This window comes from Oryctolagus cuniculus, chromosome X, assembly GCF_964237555.1.
Source record: "Oryctolagus cuniculus chromosome X, mOryCun1.1, whole genome shotgun sequence".
NCBI classification, from domain to species: domain Eukaryota; kingdom Metazoa; phylum Chordata; class Mammalia; order Lagomorpha; family Leporidae; genus Oryctolagus; species Oryctolagus cuniculus.
In genome coordinates this window covers 24,012,807-24,029,537 of record NC_091453.1, presented here as the reverse complement: position 1 = coordinate 24,029,537, position 16,731 = coordinate 24,012,807, and the positions used below count along the sequence as shown (strand labels likewise).

At 42.0% G+C, this 16,731-nt stretch overlaps 2 protein-coding genes across 6 annotated transcripts in view; both read right to left on the bottom strand.

Annotated features, from left to right (window-relative positions):
* SYTL5 (synaptotagmin like 5) overlaps nt 1-16,731 on the bottom strand; it is a 323,995-nt gene that overhangs the window by 166,838 nt on the left and 140,426 nt on the right. The window lies entirely within an intron of this gene.
* Nucleotides 10,582-11,352, bottom strand: H2AL3 (H2A.L variant histone 3). Its single transcript, XM_008272495.4, has one exon. It carries the CDS (start codon nt 11,235-11,237, stop codon nt 10,881-10,883), a length of 357 nt encoding a protein of 118 aa, XP_008270717.1. The 5' UTR covers nt 11,238-11,352; the 3' UTR covers nt 10,582-10,880.

The window sequence follows — 16,731 nt, the reverse complement described above, 5'->3', positions numbered from 1 at the left end:
GAAAAGGCAGTGAATTTGATTACGATTGTGATGAATATATGTCCCAATTTAACATAAATGTGGGAAAACATAAAGCACCTGGAAGGATAAAATCTGGAAACAGACATCTTGCAGGCATTCACTTAAAGATGATATGTAGAACTTAGGAGTTTATGGGGCCAGCATTGTGGCTCAGCAGGCAAAGCTGTTGCCTTTAATGCTGGCATCCCAGATGCACACAGGTTCATGTTTGAGCAGCTGCACTTTTGATCCAGCTCCCACCTAATGGCCTGCAAAAAGCACTGGATGACAGTCCTAATGTTTAGGCACCTGCCACCTACATGGGAGACCCGGAAGGAGCCCCTGACTCCTGGCTTCGGCCTGGCTCAGCACTGGCTGTTGTGGTCAACTGAGGAATTAACCAGCCAATGCAAGTTCTTTCTCTCTCTCTCTCTCTGTAGGATTGACTTCCAAATAAACAAATAAAACCTTTAACAACAACAGCAACAAGAACTTATGGGTTCATGACAAGTCACAGGAAAAGGGAAAATGCATAGGTCATCGGTTAGTGTAAAAACCTTCAGAGAAACTTAAACTTAGGGAAGAGAAGAGAAGAGAAGGAAAGTGGTAAAAAAGTACTGGAGGGGTTGGTGCTGTTGCATAGCAGGTAAAGCCACCGCCTGTAGTGCCAGCATCCCCTATGGGTGCCAGTTCTAGTCCCGGATGCTTATGTCACCTACTTGAAGGCTGAATTTCCTTTTCCTTCCATTAACATACTAAATAATTATAAGGAAGTTGATTTGAAACAACAAAAAAAGCATTATTCCAGGACACAAGTAAGTAGAAACTTGTTAATTTTATTCACTCTACCTATTAGAAGACTTTAACAAACCTAAATAATTGACAACATGGCTAATTCCCAAACTTAGGCCAACACAGAATTTTTTTTTTTGACAGGCAGAGTGGACAGTGAGAGAGACAGACAGAGAGAAAGGTCTTCCTTTGCCGTTGGTTCACCCTCCAATGGCCGCCGCGGCCAGCGCGCTGCGGCCCGCGCACCACGCTGATCCGATGGCAGGAGCCAGGAGCCAGGAGCCAGGAGCCAGGTGCTTCTCCTGGTCTCCCATGGGGTGCAGGGCCCAAGCACCTGGGCCATCCTCCACTGCACTCCCTGGCCACAGCAGAGAGCTGGCCTGGAAGAGGGGCAACCGGGACAGAATCCGGCGCCCCGACCGGGACTAGAACCCGGTGTGCCGGCGCCGCTAGGCGGAGGATTAGCCTAGTGAGCCACGGCGCCGGCCGCCAACACAGAATTTTAGGAACTCACTTACAAAGGGAAAAAACACACAATTCAACAAAATCACTAATACATTTTCTTCCTTTATCCCTTATTCATTTCCCCAATATTATTTGCCATTTAAAAGTATATTTCTGTAGGCTTATGAGGGTATATTTGTGTACATATCAAGGATGTATTTAAAAACTTCCCAAGATTCCAATTTAATGGCCTCATGAACTTAAGTCACATAATATTAATCCTAATAGACTTGCCTATAAGTAATCTAAATGACCTAGATACAACTTACTGTAAAATGAAGAAAATTAACATATAATTCTTGTGTTTAAAAGACATTTTGCAGGGGTGAGGAATAACTGGCCCGTTGGCCATATTAAACCTGCAAAATCATTTCGTCTAGCCCCATAAAGGCAATTGCAGGGAGGACTTGAAATTCAAGAAATCCATAGCAGGTGTGATTTTAAGCTGATAATTTTGTATGGCCTATGAGTGATTTATAAATATACAAATGGCCCTTAGCAAAAATCAATAAATCAACCAATAAATAAATAAACAAACTTTTAAGAAAGCTAGTATTTAGGGGCTGGCACTGTGGCATAGCAGGTTAAGTCACTGCCTGCACACCGGCATCCAATATGGGCACAGATTTGAGTCCTGGCTGCTCCACTTCCAACCCAGCCCCTGCTAGTGTGCCTGGGAAAGCAGTGGAAGATGGCCCCTGCACCCAGGAGGGGGACCCAGATGAGGCTCCCAGCTTCTGGCTTTGATCTGGCCCAGCTCTGATAGTTGTAGCCATTTAGAGACAGAAACAGTGGATGAAAAGTTCTGTCTCTCTCTCTCTCTCTGCCTCAGCCTATCTGTAACTATGCCTTTCAAATAAATCTTTGTAAAAAGCTAGTGTTTTTAAATGTGTCATCACAGATAACTAATATTATTTTCTATTCACTATTTTAATGGTTTATAATATGACACCTGTCTTTTCCAACTGTATAGTTTGAATTACTGCTTTTAAAATAGTTTTTCATTTAAATTAGGAAGATAGCATTGGTAATTTAAAAACTCTGTGTTAAAGGAAAACAAAAATTCAATGCATCCTTACAGAACATATTCATCCTCATAGTTAATATCTCATCTCTTTGTGCTGTTAAAATGTTAAATTAATATTGGAATTATTCCAGGATTTTCAGACATTAGCAATCCTTATATGGAATACATATCTATTGGATATTTGTCAATATCAAGAATGAGATTGAATACAAAACTTATTCGATAATAGTGAAAGAAATATCTGAGTTTGCTAACAAATGAAAGAAAATTCAAAGCTAGAAGACTTTTTTGTCTTATAGAGGTGTGAGAGATTTTAGACAAAATGACACAGTACTTCTGTGGTAAATTTGGCTTCTTTGTATCACTAGACTACATATTGTTCCTGAAGACATTGTTCAGAGCAATTCTTTCCTTTGCAGTTTCAATTAAGTGCTAATAGCGAGAAGATACTTATGTTTCCTATCCCAGTCCATCAAATTAATAACAGCCCTTTTTTACTGTATAAAATACAGTATCAGCTGGTGGAATCAGTTGTTTTCTTTCCTGAGTAACAAGCCCCACTCCCCCAAAGTACATACAGAATACAAAAATCAAAAATAATCAGACATCACATTAGAGATCGCTAAACACATTAGTCTTACCTTAGTATGAATGTTGGAATATTTTTGTAGAATTGCTTTTCTTTCAGACACACAAACTGTAGAATGCTGGACTACTTGACGTTAATGAATTGCAGGGAGCAGGAACTTGAAAAACCAGCCTCTCATGTTCCCACAATCTATTTACACATTGATCACACCCTGTAGCACCCAGTAATGGTCATCTGTGGTAGACAGCTATTCCAAGAAATATGTAATATCTACACAGCTGAGTGCTTTTTTTAAGGAATGTTTTTGTTGATCAGCAGGGGAAAGGTAATTAAGTTTCATCTACTGAGGCACATTTAAGATTTTAACATGAGATAAATTTTACACCAATGTTTTGAAGATAATTGATTTTTGAAAAAAATTTATCTGAAAGAGTTACAGGGAGGCAGAAAGGGGGAAGAGGGAGGGAGGGAGAGAGAGAAAGAGAGAGACACGTCTTCCATCTACTGGTTCACTCCTCAAATGGCCACAACGGTGGAGCTAGGCTGATCCAGAGGTAGGAGCCAGGAGCTTCTTCAGGTCTCCCACTTGGGTGCAGGGGCCCAAGGACTTGGGCGATCTTCTACTACTTTCCTAGGCTATAGCAGAGAGCTGGACTGGAAGTGGAGCAGCCGGGACTTGAACTGGCACCCATATGGGATGCTGGCACCACAGGCGGCAGCTTTACTCACTATGCCACAGCACCAGCCCTGATAATTGCTTTTTGAAATATTCTCTTCAGTCCCCAAAATACTCAATTCATAAGTGATCTGAGAAAAAAAATATGTAATAAAACCTACAATTACAAATGTGCTACATACCACATACCATTTCCTATAATTCCAAAAATTTATCAGGTATATACTATTAATATTCACATAATACAAATGAAAAAACTGAGTAGCTTGTCCATGGTCACTCAGTTAGTAAATGGTAGAGCCAGAAGCTATACCCCAACACTCCAGTATCATAGTCCCATGAGACTACAGTGACAACTAGGTAATGAGTGAGATTTTCTTAGTGCTTACCTCATACTTAATTTTAAGTTGAAGAAAGTGAAGTTTCTGGGAGATTATTTCTCTAAGATGATTATTTATTGATGTCATCATAGCCGGGTCCCTATTTAGCTGAAGTGGGGCAACCCGAAGTGGGGCAACCCAAAGTGGGATCATGGAAAACTGAAAAGATGAGTGTAGCTTAATATACAAAAAGAGTTATCACTTTCTGATGTTCTAAGCATAGTATGAGAAGCAAATATAGCACCTTAAAATGTTTTGCCCCGATTTTGAGATTGCATAATCCCTACTGATCCAGCTTCAACATCACTGACTCTAAAACTATATCCAAACTGATATTAAATGCATCTAGTATGTTTATTTCATTATTATGAATTTAATTCTAGATATTCCCTGCGATTACTTTCTTATAGTTTGGAAATTCGTGACCTATATGAGTATACTCATTAAGGTCATATTTTCCTGTCATTCTTTGAAAATATAATTATTGCTTTAAAGTCTTTCTCTATGAAGTCCAACAGCTGAGTATATTTGGATCTGTTTTTATTACCTTTTTTCTTGACTATTGGTGGTATTTTCCTGATTCTCTACATATTGAATTATTTTTATTGCACATCGGGCAATATAGAAGACAGATTGTAGAGTCTATGATTTCTGCTCTCTACCTCTGAAGAGTGTTCATTTTTGTACTAGCAGGCAGTTCTACATGGTGGGGTTTATGCCTTCTCAGGGTGGTTATGCAAAAAGCCTAAGAGGAATCAATTGAGATACTCAAGTAAAAGAATCTAGATTTTTCTTAAAATTTTTTTAAATTGTGAAGCAGAGAGAGGAGATAGATAGATCACGATCTCATCCACTGGTTCGCTCTCCAAATGCCTGAACAGCAGGGCCCAAGTCAGGCCAAAGCCAGGAGCATGAAACCCAATCCAGTCTCACAATTTGGGTGGCAGGGACCCAGTTATCTGAGTCATCATCTGATACCTCCCGGGCACACGTAAGGAGGAAGCTGGAATCAGAAGTAGAACAGAGACTTAAACCCAGGCATTCCAATATGCCAGGGGCAGGTAACCTTTTTTTCTGTCAAGAGCCATTTGTGTGTTTATAGCATCATTCGTGGGACATATAAAATTATCAGCTTAAACATTATCTTGCTTTAGATTAATTGCATTTCTTTTTAATATATTAATTAACTAACTTATTTGAAAGGCAGAGTTACAGAATGAGTGGGAGAAGGAAAAAGAGGAGAGGGGGAGAGGAGGGCTTTCCATGTGCTGGTTCACTCCCAAAATAGCCAAAACAGACATGGCTGGACCTGGCCAAATCCAGGAGCCAGGCACTGCATCTAGGTCTCCCATATGAATGCAGGGGTCCAAGCACTTGGGCTATCTTCCGCTGCTTTCCCAGGCACAATAGCAGGGAGCTGGATCTGAACTGGAGTATCTAGAACATGGACCTACAGGCATATGGGATGCAGGCACCACAGGAGGTACCATAAACTGCTATGCAACAATGCCTATCACAGATTTATTGACTTTCAAGTCCCAATTCTGGTTGCCTCAGCAGGGCCAGAACCAATGATTTTGCAGGTCTTATTTGGCCCGTGGGCCAGACCTTCACCACCCCTACCATATGGGATACAGGGATGCCAAGAGGACTAGCCAAATATCTGCCACCATCCAGATGTTTAAATACTGGCAGCCAATAATTTTCTTCTACAAACATTATTTTAGTCTTAGTGACCCCATCTGCTGCCTCAATAAAGTATATTAGCTATCACATCGTAATGTGTACATTAAGAAATAGTATATTGGAGGTTAGTAGGAGTCATCATTCTACAATGCTACCGTGGGTGCAAAAGTCACTTTCTAAAGAGTCGGACTGCCTTCCTCTGGCCATTTCCAGCAGGATTTGTCATATACAAGGAGTAGGGGGCTGGGCCTGCTCTGCTCTGGGTGGGAGGCCTCAAGTTTGTGTCAATATCAAGCCAACTTTACTAAGTTCCTCCCAGCTAGATGCCTGTTCTTAATTCTTCTGAAACATGTTATCTTCTGCCCTATGAACCTATATTGGACCTCAGCCTCCATGATACAGGTTGTGATCCCAGGCTTACATGGCAGCCTCATCCTTCTGAATCTCTAATGCTGCTGACTTGGGTTTTAACTTGTCCTCTTCAGACATGGCACTGGTCACTAATGGTGCCTTCTCTATAGGGTTCAAGCTAGAGAGAATCAATCTTTCCTCACCATCCCTCCTCTTGCATTTTAGATGCACAAATGGCTTAAATGTGCATGCATATATGACTTCCCAAGGGCAGCGGTCCCACACTCTGCTTGCTCTCCTCCATTGAGGGTAGGGGTCCTTGCATAAAAGGGGATATGGCAGGGAGAGGACACTGTGCTGGTCATAGACAGCAAGTTCCTATAAAAACCACAAGTGTGGCTGTTCACATGCTTAAAGGGACAGCCATATCTCTCTAGTGGTTCACCCATGTCCCATGACCCCATGCAGGGGTTGCTCACAGGAGCTTATTCAAGTTCAATCTCTAAACTATACCTAAGGATGTCAAACAAAGTCTGAAAGGGAAAGGCAATCCTGGATCCTGATAAGAGTCCTAGTAAGCACTGGTACAGATCACTGCGTGAACTATAAGGTGACTATCTGACCACACAGAGCTGCTAACCTGACATGATTTACCCATGGGTTGTGGTTTCTCTTGGCCTTCAGTGAAATTCTCAAATGTGCATTCTGTCAAACTATGCAGGAGATTATTTTTACTTTTTTTTAGTGTTTTTTTTTAACTTTTATTTAATGAATATAAATTTCCAAAGTACGACTTATGGATTACAATGGCTTCCCCCCCCATATCGTCTCTCCCACCCGCAACCCTCCCCTTTCCCACTCCCTCTCCCCTTCCATTCACATCAAGATTCATTTTCGATTATCTTAATATACAGAAGATCAGCTTAGTATACATTAAGTATGGATTTCAACAGTTTGCTCCCACACAGAAACATAAAGTGAAAAATAATAGATGATTTTCTTTAAATGATGATGAAATCAGATCAGACCTATTGTCATGTTTAATCCCAGTGAGAGTCAAGTTGGGAATTGATAATTTTTTTTTACAGAAGATCAGTTTAGTATGCATTAAGTAAAGATTTCAACAGTTTGCACCCCCATAGAAACACAAAGTGAAATATATTGTTTGAGTACTCGTTATAGCATTAAATCTCAATGCACAGCACATTAAGGACAGAGATCCTACATGAGGAGTAAGTGCACAGTGACTCCTGTTGTTGACTTTACCAATTGACACTCCTGTCTATGGCATCAGTAATCTCCCTATGCTCCAGTCATGAGTTTCCAAGGCTATGGAAGCCCTCTGAGTTCTCCGACTCTTATCTTGTTTAGACAAGGTCATAGTCAAAGTGGAGGTTCTCTCCTCCCTTCAGAGAAAGGTACCTCCTTCTTTGAAGACCTGTTCTTTCCACTGGGATCTCACTCACAGAGATCTTTTGCCAGAGTGTCTTGGCTTTCCATGCCTGAAATACTCTCATGGGCTTTTCAGCCAGATCCACATGCCTTTAGGGCTGATTCTGAAGCCAGAGTGCTGTTTAGGACATCTGCCATTCTATGAGTCTGCTGAGTATCTCACTTCCCATGTTGGATCACTCTCCCTTTATTTATTCTATCAGTTAGTGTTAGCAGGTACTAGACTTGTTTATGTGCTCCCTTTGACTCTTAGTCCTTTCATTATGATCAATTGTGAACTGAAATTGATCACTTGGACTAGTGAGATGGCATCGGTACATGCAACCTTGATGGGATTGAATTGGAATCCCCTGGTATGTTTCTAACTCTACCATTTGGGGCAAGTCAGCTTGAGCATGTCCCAAATTATACATCTCTTCCCTCTCTTATTCCCACTTTTACAATAAGTTGCAGCCATGAGAAAAAAAAAAACAGTTTATCAACAGCAGATAGCTATTTAAGCAATGTGTCAAGAACTGAACATAATCATTAATCCCTGTCATTATCCACTCTAGAGGCTCTCAGCTTTGATCAAAAGACACTGTAAGATGAGAAACCCATGCCCTGAGCACAAAGATGCTTCACTTCCAAGAGTAATGTTCTTGTCTTTCTGGGGTCAAAGCAATGACGGTGACTACCTGCAGTTGATGGGGAAGACCAGGTTTGGTATGTGAATGAACAGGAGAGAGGAGAGAAACATAAGAGTTTGGCTGTCGCTCCCCCTCTTCGTGGAGGAACGACACTAAACCCTGCCTAGGCTTCATATCCGAGTCACGGCACCATTATGTCGCTCCCCCTCTTCGTGGAGGAATGACACTAAGCCCTGCCTAGGCTTCATATCCGAGTCACGGCACCATTATGTCGCTCCCCGTCTTCGTGGGGGAACGACACAGGACCCTGCGCTGTTCTGTCTGCTCGGCCCTCCCCGGGTTTGCTGCTGGTTCTTCCCGGGTTGGCTACTGTCCCTTCCACCTCCGTGGAAGGGCAGTTCCCCCTGGCCACATTCCCCACTTCCGCAGGGGAGCGGCACACCGCCGGCCGGCTCTTCTCGGGGGCTGCACGGGTTCCCTTAGATGTTCCCCATAGATGTTCCCGGTGCATGCCGTCTCTCTCCTCCTTTATAGTCCTCCTCCGCCAATCCCAACTCGGCTGCCCACACGCCGAGTACGCTGCTCTCCTCCAATCAGGAGCAAGTCCTACAGTTTATTAGTTGAACTGGAGGCAGCTGTGCGGAAGCTGTTTACTTCTCTCCCAGCGCCATATTGTGGGAGAGCAGATGCATAGAATAAGTCTTAATTCGAGTAACCTAGTCTAGTCCGGATTGCTCCCCACATTGGCTATGGCTAGGAGAGCTGCATGGCTCTCTATAAAAACCACAAATGTGTGGGGAGGACATCTTAACAATGAGGACACTATAAATTTGAGGTCAGTGGGCTTCATGCAGCAAGAAAGGTTCCTAATTTATACAAGCACATACTCCAAAAATCCACAAACGCAACCCAGTACTGTTTCCTTCATTCTTGGACCACTTCTGTGAATTATGCAAAAACCATGCCAGGTCCTTTTGTTTACAGAATCAGAAACAGGACGGTCTCTCAGGTAGAAGGTTCAGAGGAAACCAGGTGTTGACTGGTTTGTCCCTCCACCCCTGTCTTCTTGGGAAGCATGCCTGAGCACCTGGGGTCAGGGAGGAAGGCGGACACAGCCACTCACTAAGACTGCCCTGTGCCACACGCTGTGTGATGAAACCATTTACAGGCACAAGTGGGCTCAGTCCTTACAAAATCAGCGGAGGAGGGCCTTGTGTTGCCCAATTCACACACCAGGAAACCTGCGTAGGGGAAGAGGTGAAGGCTCAGGACCACGCGGCCAGAAATGGTGAACTGGGATCTCGAATGCAGGCCCCCTGACCCACTGTGGGAGGCAATGGAGTAGGCAGGTGGGTAGGCATCATGGACGCAAGGAACAGTGGAAACCTCGAGTGAGGATGCACAGGCAAGGGGTCAGGTGGCTACAACACTTGACGTGGCAGCGATCTGTAACTTGAAACAGCCTATGAGAGTGTTTCCGACCATTGTGTGCACTTTGAGTCCATCAGCAGGGACAGATCGACACTTGCTTCTCCAAGCAGGTAGTCAGCCCCTGGTTAGTCTATCTTCTGTGACATCCATGCTCAGAGACAGGTTAGGTGTCTCATCTGAGAAATGTTTGAAGCTTTTTATAATTTTTAAAGTTTTTTTAACCAGATTCAATATAGTTCCTAGATACAATTCTAGGAATATGATATTCCCATCCTCCCTCCCTCCTTTCCCCTTCTTTCTTTATTTAGTCAAACCAATGGTTAAGAACATTATACTACTATAGTATTAGTGATCTTTGATTACTTTGAATTTTATTGTATATGGGTGCAATGGTCATTTTTCTGTTCAATTATTGTTTGTAGCCATTTCTATATTCTCACTAAACAGGGTCTTTTTGCTTTTACTGGTGAAACTTGTTATTTGCTGAAGCACTAAGACTTTTTACTGTAATATAAATTTAAAATATATGATCCTCCAAAAAAATCAATTTAAAAATTCTTCATTACAATTAAGAACTGACTAAATTGCATGTTTTAGGCCAGACAGCATCTTTTATACAATATCACTATTTATCACTATTCACAAGAAGACAGAAGGAAATATTCTACTAAGTGCCCCAAGTCACTACTAATATCTGTCTCAATATATTTTTAATGAGGCAGGGTTTAAATAAATTATAAATGCAATCAGCATGATTACAAAACCCTTTTTGTATATTTCCCTTTTTTGTATATTTTGCCTTTTCTTGTTTATTTCCCATTTTGTATATTTCCCATAATAGTTTCTCCATTACTTCTTGATCTTCATGGAAAAGCCCCTGTCCCATTAAGCTCTTGTCAACCAGTGTCTACCATGAACACTCCACATCTCTTGCCATCACCTTCTGACTTTGGACATTCCCTATTACCAATAACTGCTGCAACTGCTCATGGTCTCCTGCTCCACCCAGTTCCTGGTATCATGCAGGGAGTTCCACAGGTTTGGGAAGGCCTAGCCAATATCCTGGACTCCTAAGTCCTCCCATAGTCAGACCCAGTGGGGCTGTGTCCTCTCCACTCTACCCTAGGCAGCTTCTCCCACCAGGGTCACTGTCCTCCTTTGTCATCACTGCAATCCCTGATTTACATATCCCACATGACTCACAAACACCTTCAACTCACAATGATCAAGAGTGAGAGATTGGCATTGATGTAGGCTTTAATAGTGTAGGCTGATGGCAGACCCACAGGCTCCTTGGTCTGTTGGAATTTGGGGAGCTGGATGAGGCTGGTGGTGAGGTTCGCCAGGCTCTGAGACCCAGGCATCACTGCTTGTCCCTTAGCTGGTACATCTCTTCAACTTCAGAGTAGGTGCCTTTCTCCAGAAGGCTCCTGAGCTGCTGGTGATCTTGCACTGCTCTCTCCACATGTTTTCCGGTGATGCGCACTCTGCCAGTGTTGTAGGCTTCCTTGCTTGCCAGCTCCAGGATATTGGATGTCAGGTACTCGAGAACACCAGCCAGGAAAACAGGTGCAGCTGAGCTCAGGCGTTGGGCATAATGCCCCTCTCGCAGGAGGCAGTCCACATGGCTAACTGGGAACTGCAGCTCAGCTCTCATGGAGCGGGAGACAGCTCGCCTCCTACGTCTATGGGGGCATGGGTTGTGCTTTCTCCCAGGCATGATGATTGCTGGGTTTTGCCCTAATTGGGTCTGCTTGATTTTCCTGCTGTTTTGGGCCCTACAAGATAACAGTGCTTAGTGCCGCCCACTGGGCTCCAGCCTCCCTCATTGGTCAGGGAGCTGCCTTTGTAACAATCTATGCCTTGTGATGTCATGTGTTGTCACTGGGGGGGGGGGAAGGTGTCTACCTGAGTGGGGCCCATGGCACAAAGCTGGTTACCATAGTGACAAGACTCTCTTTTTGAGAAAACCCTAACTTTCTAATTGATTTTCACAATTTAGCAAAAACTTGTTTTTCAATGGAAATACTGCTGTGTCTTTAGGATATCACTCCAGGTTCTCTCCTTGTGCTCCTGAGCTATCTCTCAAGTTCTTTTACATCCTTTTGTAAATTAGTGTTCACTGAGAGGCTGAATGCCTTCTATTGTAGAAGTCCATCGATCTCCCTCTTATTTTGTAAAAAAGCCAATTTTGCCTCCATTGGTAGAGATGCTTATATAACCTTAAATATTTCTGTATCTGTTCTTTGGATTCATTTTTGGACTACTTATCTGTCAGTTCCCTCATGAGTTAAATAGATTTCAACACATACCCATTTTATATTTGCTATGAATGTCATGACTTTACTGTTTGAAATATCTGTTGACAGTTGTGAAGTCCACACTGGTATGCCCAGTGTATCTCACTTGCAAACTCATGCTTCGTTAAATGTAATGCTTGTTTCAAGCCCAAGAGGAACTTTTCTTGCCTCTTGTAGGTAAATCCAAAGCACAATATAACTTTACTGTTGCTCACTTTGTTAATTTTAATAGCAATATTTAATTTTCAATTTCCTCTCTAATAATTCTGAATTTTTTGTTGATTTAATCTCATTATTGACAAAATGGGTTGGAATCTGTTCTTAAAATATGACCATTTAGAGATCTCTTTAAATGATTTACAGGAACCTAGTCTCTGTTGTATGAGAGACAACAGAAAACCTGTTTTGTCAGTCTTTTTATGTGTCTGTCTACCTTTAAATAAAATCAATTAAGAATGTCATATCTTTAAGGAAAACAGTTTTAAATTTTTTATTTTACTTATTTTTATTTATTTGAAAGGCACAACAGAGAGAGTGAAACAGAGATCTCCTATCTACTGGTTCACTCCCCAAATGCCTGCAACAAGCTGGGGCAGGGCCAGGCCAAAGGCAGGAGCTATGGACTAAAATCCAGCCTCTCACAAAGGTGGCAGGGACTCAACTACTTGAGTCAACATACACTGTTGGTGGATACTAACAGGAAGCTGGAATGAGAAGTGGGGCCAGGGTTTCAATGTAGGCTTCCCAAGTTGCATCTTAATTGTTGCATCAAGTACTTATCCCAAGAACAGCATGTCTGATATCTGGACCAGGAAAAAATTCAGGATATAGTTGACACCAAGTATTTTATCAACAGCTACTATACCTGTCACAAGTTCTTTTCTAGATGAGGCAGGATATAAATAAATAATGAATGGAATATGCATGACCACAATCCCTTTTTTGTATATTTACTTGTGTTTTCTCGATCACTCCTTAATCTTCATGTAAAAGCCCCAGTTCCGAAAAACCTCATGCCAACCAGTGTGCCACCCTGTCCACCCCACACTATACCCATTGCCATCTTCTTCTGAACTTAGACCTTCCCTGTTACAAATAAAGCATTCTGCACTTCCTCATGGTCTCCAGCTCCATTCTACCATGCTGCGATTTCCACAGGCCTCGGAGATCCCAGGCAAAGGTCTGCCTTCCCAGACCTCCCACTGGGGCTGTCTCTCTCCTCTCTACCACATACAGCGCCTCCCATCAGGCCCACTGTTCCCACCATCATTATTGGAGATATTTTCTCTTAAATCCGTGATTCAAAAAAACCCACAATGACCACCCATTTTTATTCATCTCACTCTTTAAGGGATCACTCCCCTGGATGTCTTACAGACCCCCTTCAACTTAAAATTATGGAAAGTAAGAGAAGTCAGAAACAGTGAAATGGATTCAAATTCTTTACTAGCCTTTGTTGGTGACAAAAGCGGGGCATCCTCTGCAACGCGACCTATTATCCATGGCTGAATCTATGAGGATTTTACACACATTTAAATATTTTGGATTAATACTGCCATGTCTAGTCTTTGAACTTCTGTTGAAGTGGTTAAAATACATTTTTCTTTTAACACTAGTTCATTTCCTATCTGTGAAGGTTGGAATGCTTTTATGCTGCTTGAAAAATATGTGGTAAACATTTTAGAAATAATAAGATGCTCAATGGATTTGCCTGACAGATCCAGGTAAACATTAATGCCAGGTTATTGAACCTTGAACTCAGTTTAAGCCCAGGTGTGTTCTTAGCTTTTCCATGTAAAGCTGAAGCACCCAGAGATATTTCTTTGTATCTATTTTAATTTTCTTTTCCAAAAATTTTGTGTTTCTGCTTTGGTTTTAGTTCATTCACAGCCAATTACACCCCCATTTCAAAAGGAACTAAATAGAAGAGAAAAGGAGTTTAATCACTGTGATTTCTCAGCTCCAACATCTGAAAATTCTTGGATGCTGGCATAACCTTGGAGCGCATTCTCCAGGTGTGAGATTTAAGGCCTGTGTAGTTTGAATATATTAGGTATGGGAGTGAAAGCCCCCAAGAATTCTTGGGATGCAGGAGCTCAGGGCTTAAGAAAACTGACAGGTGGTTTTAGTTTTATGATGGGTTCTATCACCCTGAAGCTTAGTCTCCAGGCCTGAGGTATAGTGTTCCATAGACGTTGGTTCCCAATGGCAATGACGACAGCACCCAACCTCATTTGGGGCACTAGGAAAATGCCCAATACACAAAATTATGTCCTCTGATGTACTGGCAATTTAAAGACAGTGACAGTGTCCCATAGTGGCCAGTTACTCCAGGTACAGTGGTTACAAAATTCAAGGGACCCTGGGTATTGATAACATCCCAGATCAAAATCAATATAAAGAGGAGTCCCAACTGTCTCTCACCTTGGAGATTCCCACATTGGAACAGGAAATCCCACCTTGGGGTACAAAAATGATTCTAAGGCACCAGATTACATCTATTAAGTCATATACTAAAGTATAACTTGGCTCACACTGAGCTCCTTCTACCTTTTTTCTTCCTAGGTTACAGAGAGACTCAGCTAGGGTAACTCTACATCCATTCCCACTGACACCACTAAGATGCATGCTTAATAACTGGGAAGCTCCTACATTAAAGGTCTGATTGAGAAGAAGCTGGTTTTCTTCTGTAATACTGGTTGGTCAAAATATAAGCTGGGAAATGGAGAGGCATGGCCAGTGTATGGGACTTTTAACCCCAATGCTACCTCAGAACTTGATCTGTATTGTAGAGAGCAGTAAGAGTGGTCAGAAGTTCCATATGTGTAGGCCTTTAAGGCATTATACTAACATTTTACTCATGAGAAGACTAGTGGGTTGCATTATGCCCCATACATTCTCATAGATAAAGGAGTAACCAATAGATATAGTGGATACCTTAATTACTGATCCTCAGCTACCTCAAGCTCAGTAAATCACAATGCCACGATTATGTCCAAAGAATACCAGATACTATCCTGTACCTTCAGGACTTGACACTTTGGTACCTTCTGTCATACCACAACCTCCACCCTTTAACCCCCCCTGTCCCCTTTACCAGAGGACAACCCAACTGGAATTACACTTCATGGCATCCTTTATTGTCCATAATAGGCTCTGTCCTGTCCTTTGAGAGAAGTAAACAAAGCTAGGAATATTTTCAGAGGACCCTACAAGATTTGCTGAGAAGATTCAGGCTCAAACTTTAGCCTTTTACCTTACTTGGGCTGAGTTAAGAGATTTGCTATCATCATTTCTTGGTGCATCTTTAAAATAATTGCTCCTAAGTCCTAGTCATTTGTTATGATGTTAGTAAACACTGTAGCAGACCCAAATTTGGATGTTCTCCATGTTGAAATAAAAGATCAAGTAGATCATCAAGTCTGGGACCAGGGAATATCTGGACAGCATACATATGTTTTGCCTATCTGAGTCCTTTTGAAACACAAAACTGCACTTCCTCACTGCTATCAATATGCCATAAACCCAGAAGCTAGTTGGGGACTTCAACCTTTAATTGCTAAGTTTCTCAATATGCACACATAGTTCCATGTCAGTCCCCCTGTAATACTCCTAGTATTTTGTGTTTTGAAATGTGAGATATACAATGGTTCAGGACCTCAGAGTATTAATGAGGCAGTCATTCCTATTCATCCTAATATGGCAAACATTATCCTATATTGACACAGATACCAGAGGGCACTTAATGGTATGCAGTCCTAAACCTAAAGAATGTTTCTTATGCATTCTGTGAAACCCAGAATCCCAATTTTTATTTGCCTTTGAATGCACTGGTTCCTCTTCAAATACAACTCAGCTATATACATGGACAACCCTCCCTCAAGGTTTTAGAGAAAGCTCTCTGTGGTAATGCTCTTAAAAGGAGTTCAGAGAGCCCTGATTAAAGGATGAATCATTCCTGCAGTATGTAGATGGTATTCTCATTTTCCGCCTATCCAAGGAAGACTTAAATGACAATACCATACAAATATTAAACATTTTAGGAAAATGGGGTACAGAGTTTCCCCAACCAAAGATCAGATTTCTAAACAAGAAGTAAACTACATAAGATACATTCTGATCCCAGGAACATGTGCTTTTTCACAGAACAGAAAGCTATATTATATATAGGGCCACCAAGAAGAAACAGGTAAGGATATTCCTGGGAATGGCAGGATTTTGTAGTATATGAATTCATGGTTAAACCTTTCTATGAGGATGAGGCTTTAAAGTATCCTGATACAGACATACTTTACTGCACAGGAGAACAGGAGGAATTCTTTCAAAGCATTCAAGAGCTGGTACAGAAGCTCCAGTACTAGCAGTCCTTAACTTTGACCAGAAATTCACTGTATCAGGGAAACAAGGAGTGGCTCTGGGTGTATTGCATCAGAAGTTATGTCTACTTCCATGACCAGAGGCCTATTTTCCTAAACAGCTAGACTCAGTGGCTGCAGGATGGCCTGCATGCTTAAAGGTCGTTGCGACAATAGCAATTTTGGTGAAGGATGCCAACAAGCAGACTTTGGGTCAGCCACCTGAAGTACAAATTCCACACCACATGCAAGGAATCTTAGAGTTTAAAGGACATCGATGGATAACAGGAGATCACCTCACAATAGATCAAGCTTTTTTGCTAGGCTCACCTGAGTTATCCCTCAATTCAGCTACTCTATTGCCATTTGAAAGTACTGAAGAACTCACTCACTCCCGTGTAGAGACCATAGAGCAGGTCTATTCTAGCAGGTCTGAACTATGAGATGAACCCCTGGAAAATCCAGTTGTTGTATGGTTCACTGATAGCAGAAGATTTATGAAGGAAGGGGTTAAGAAGGCAGGATACACTACAGTGGATCTTACACAGGTGAGAGAATC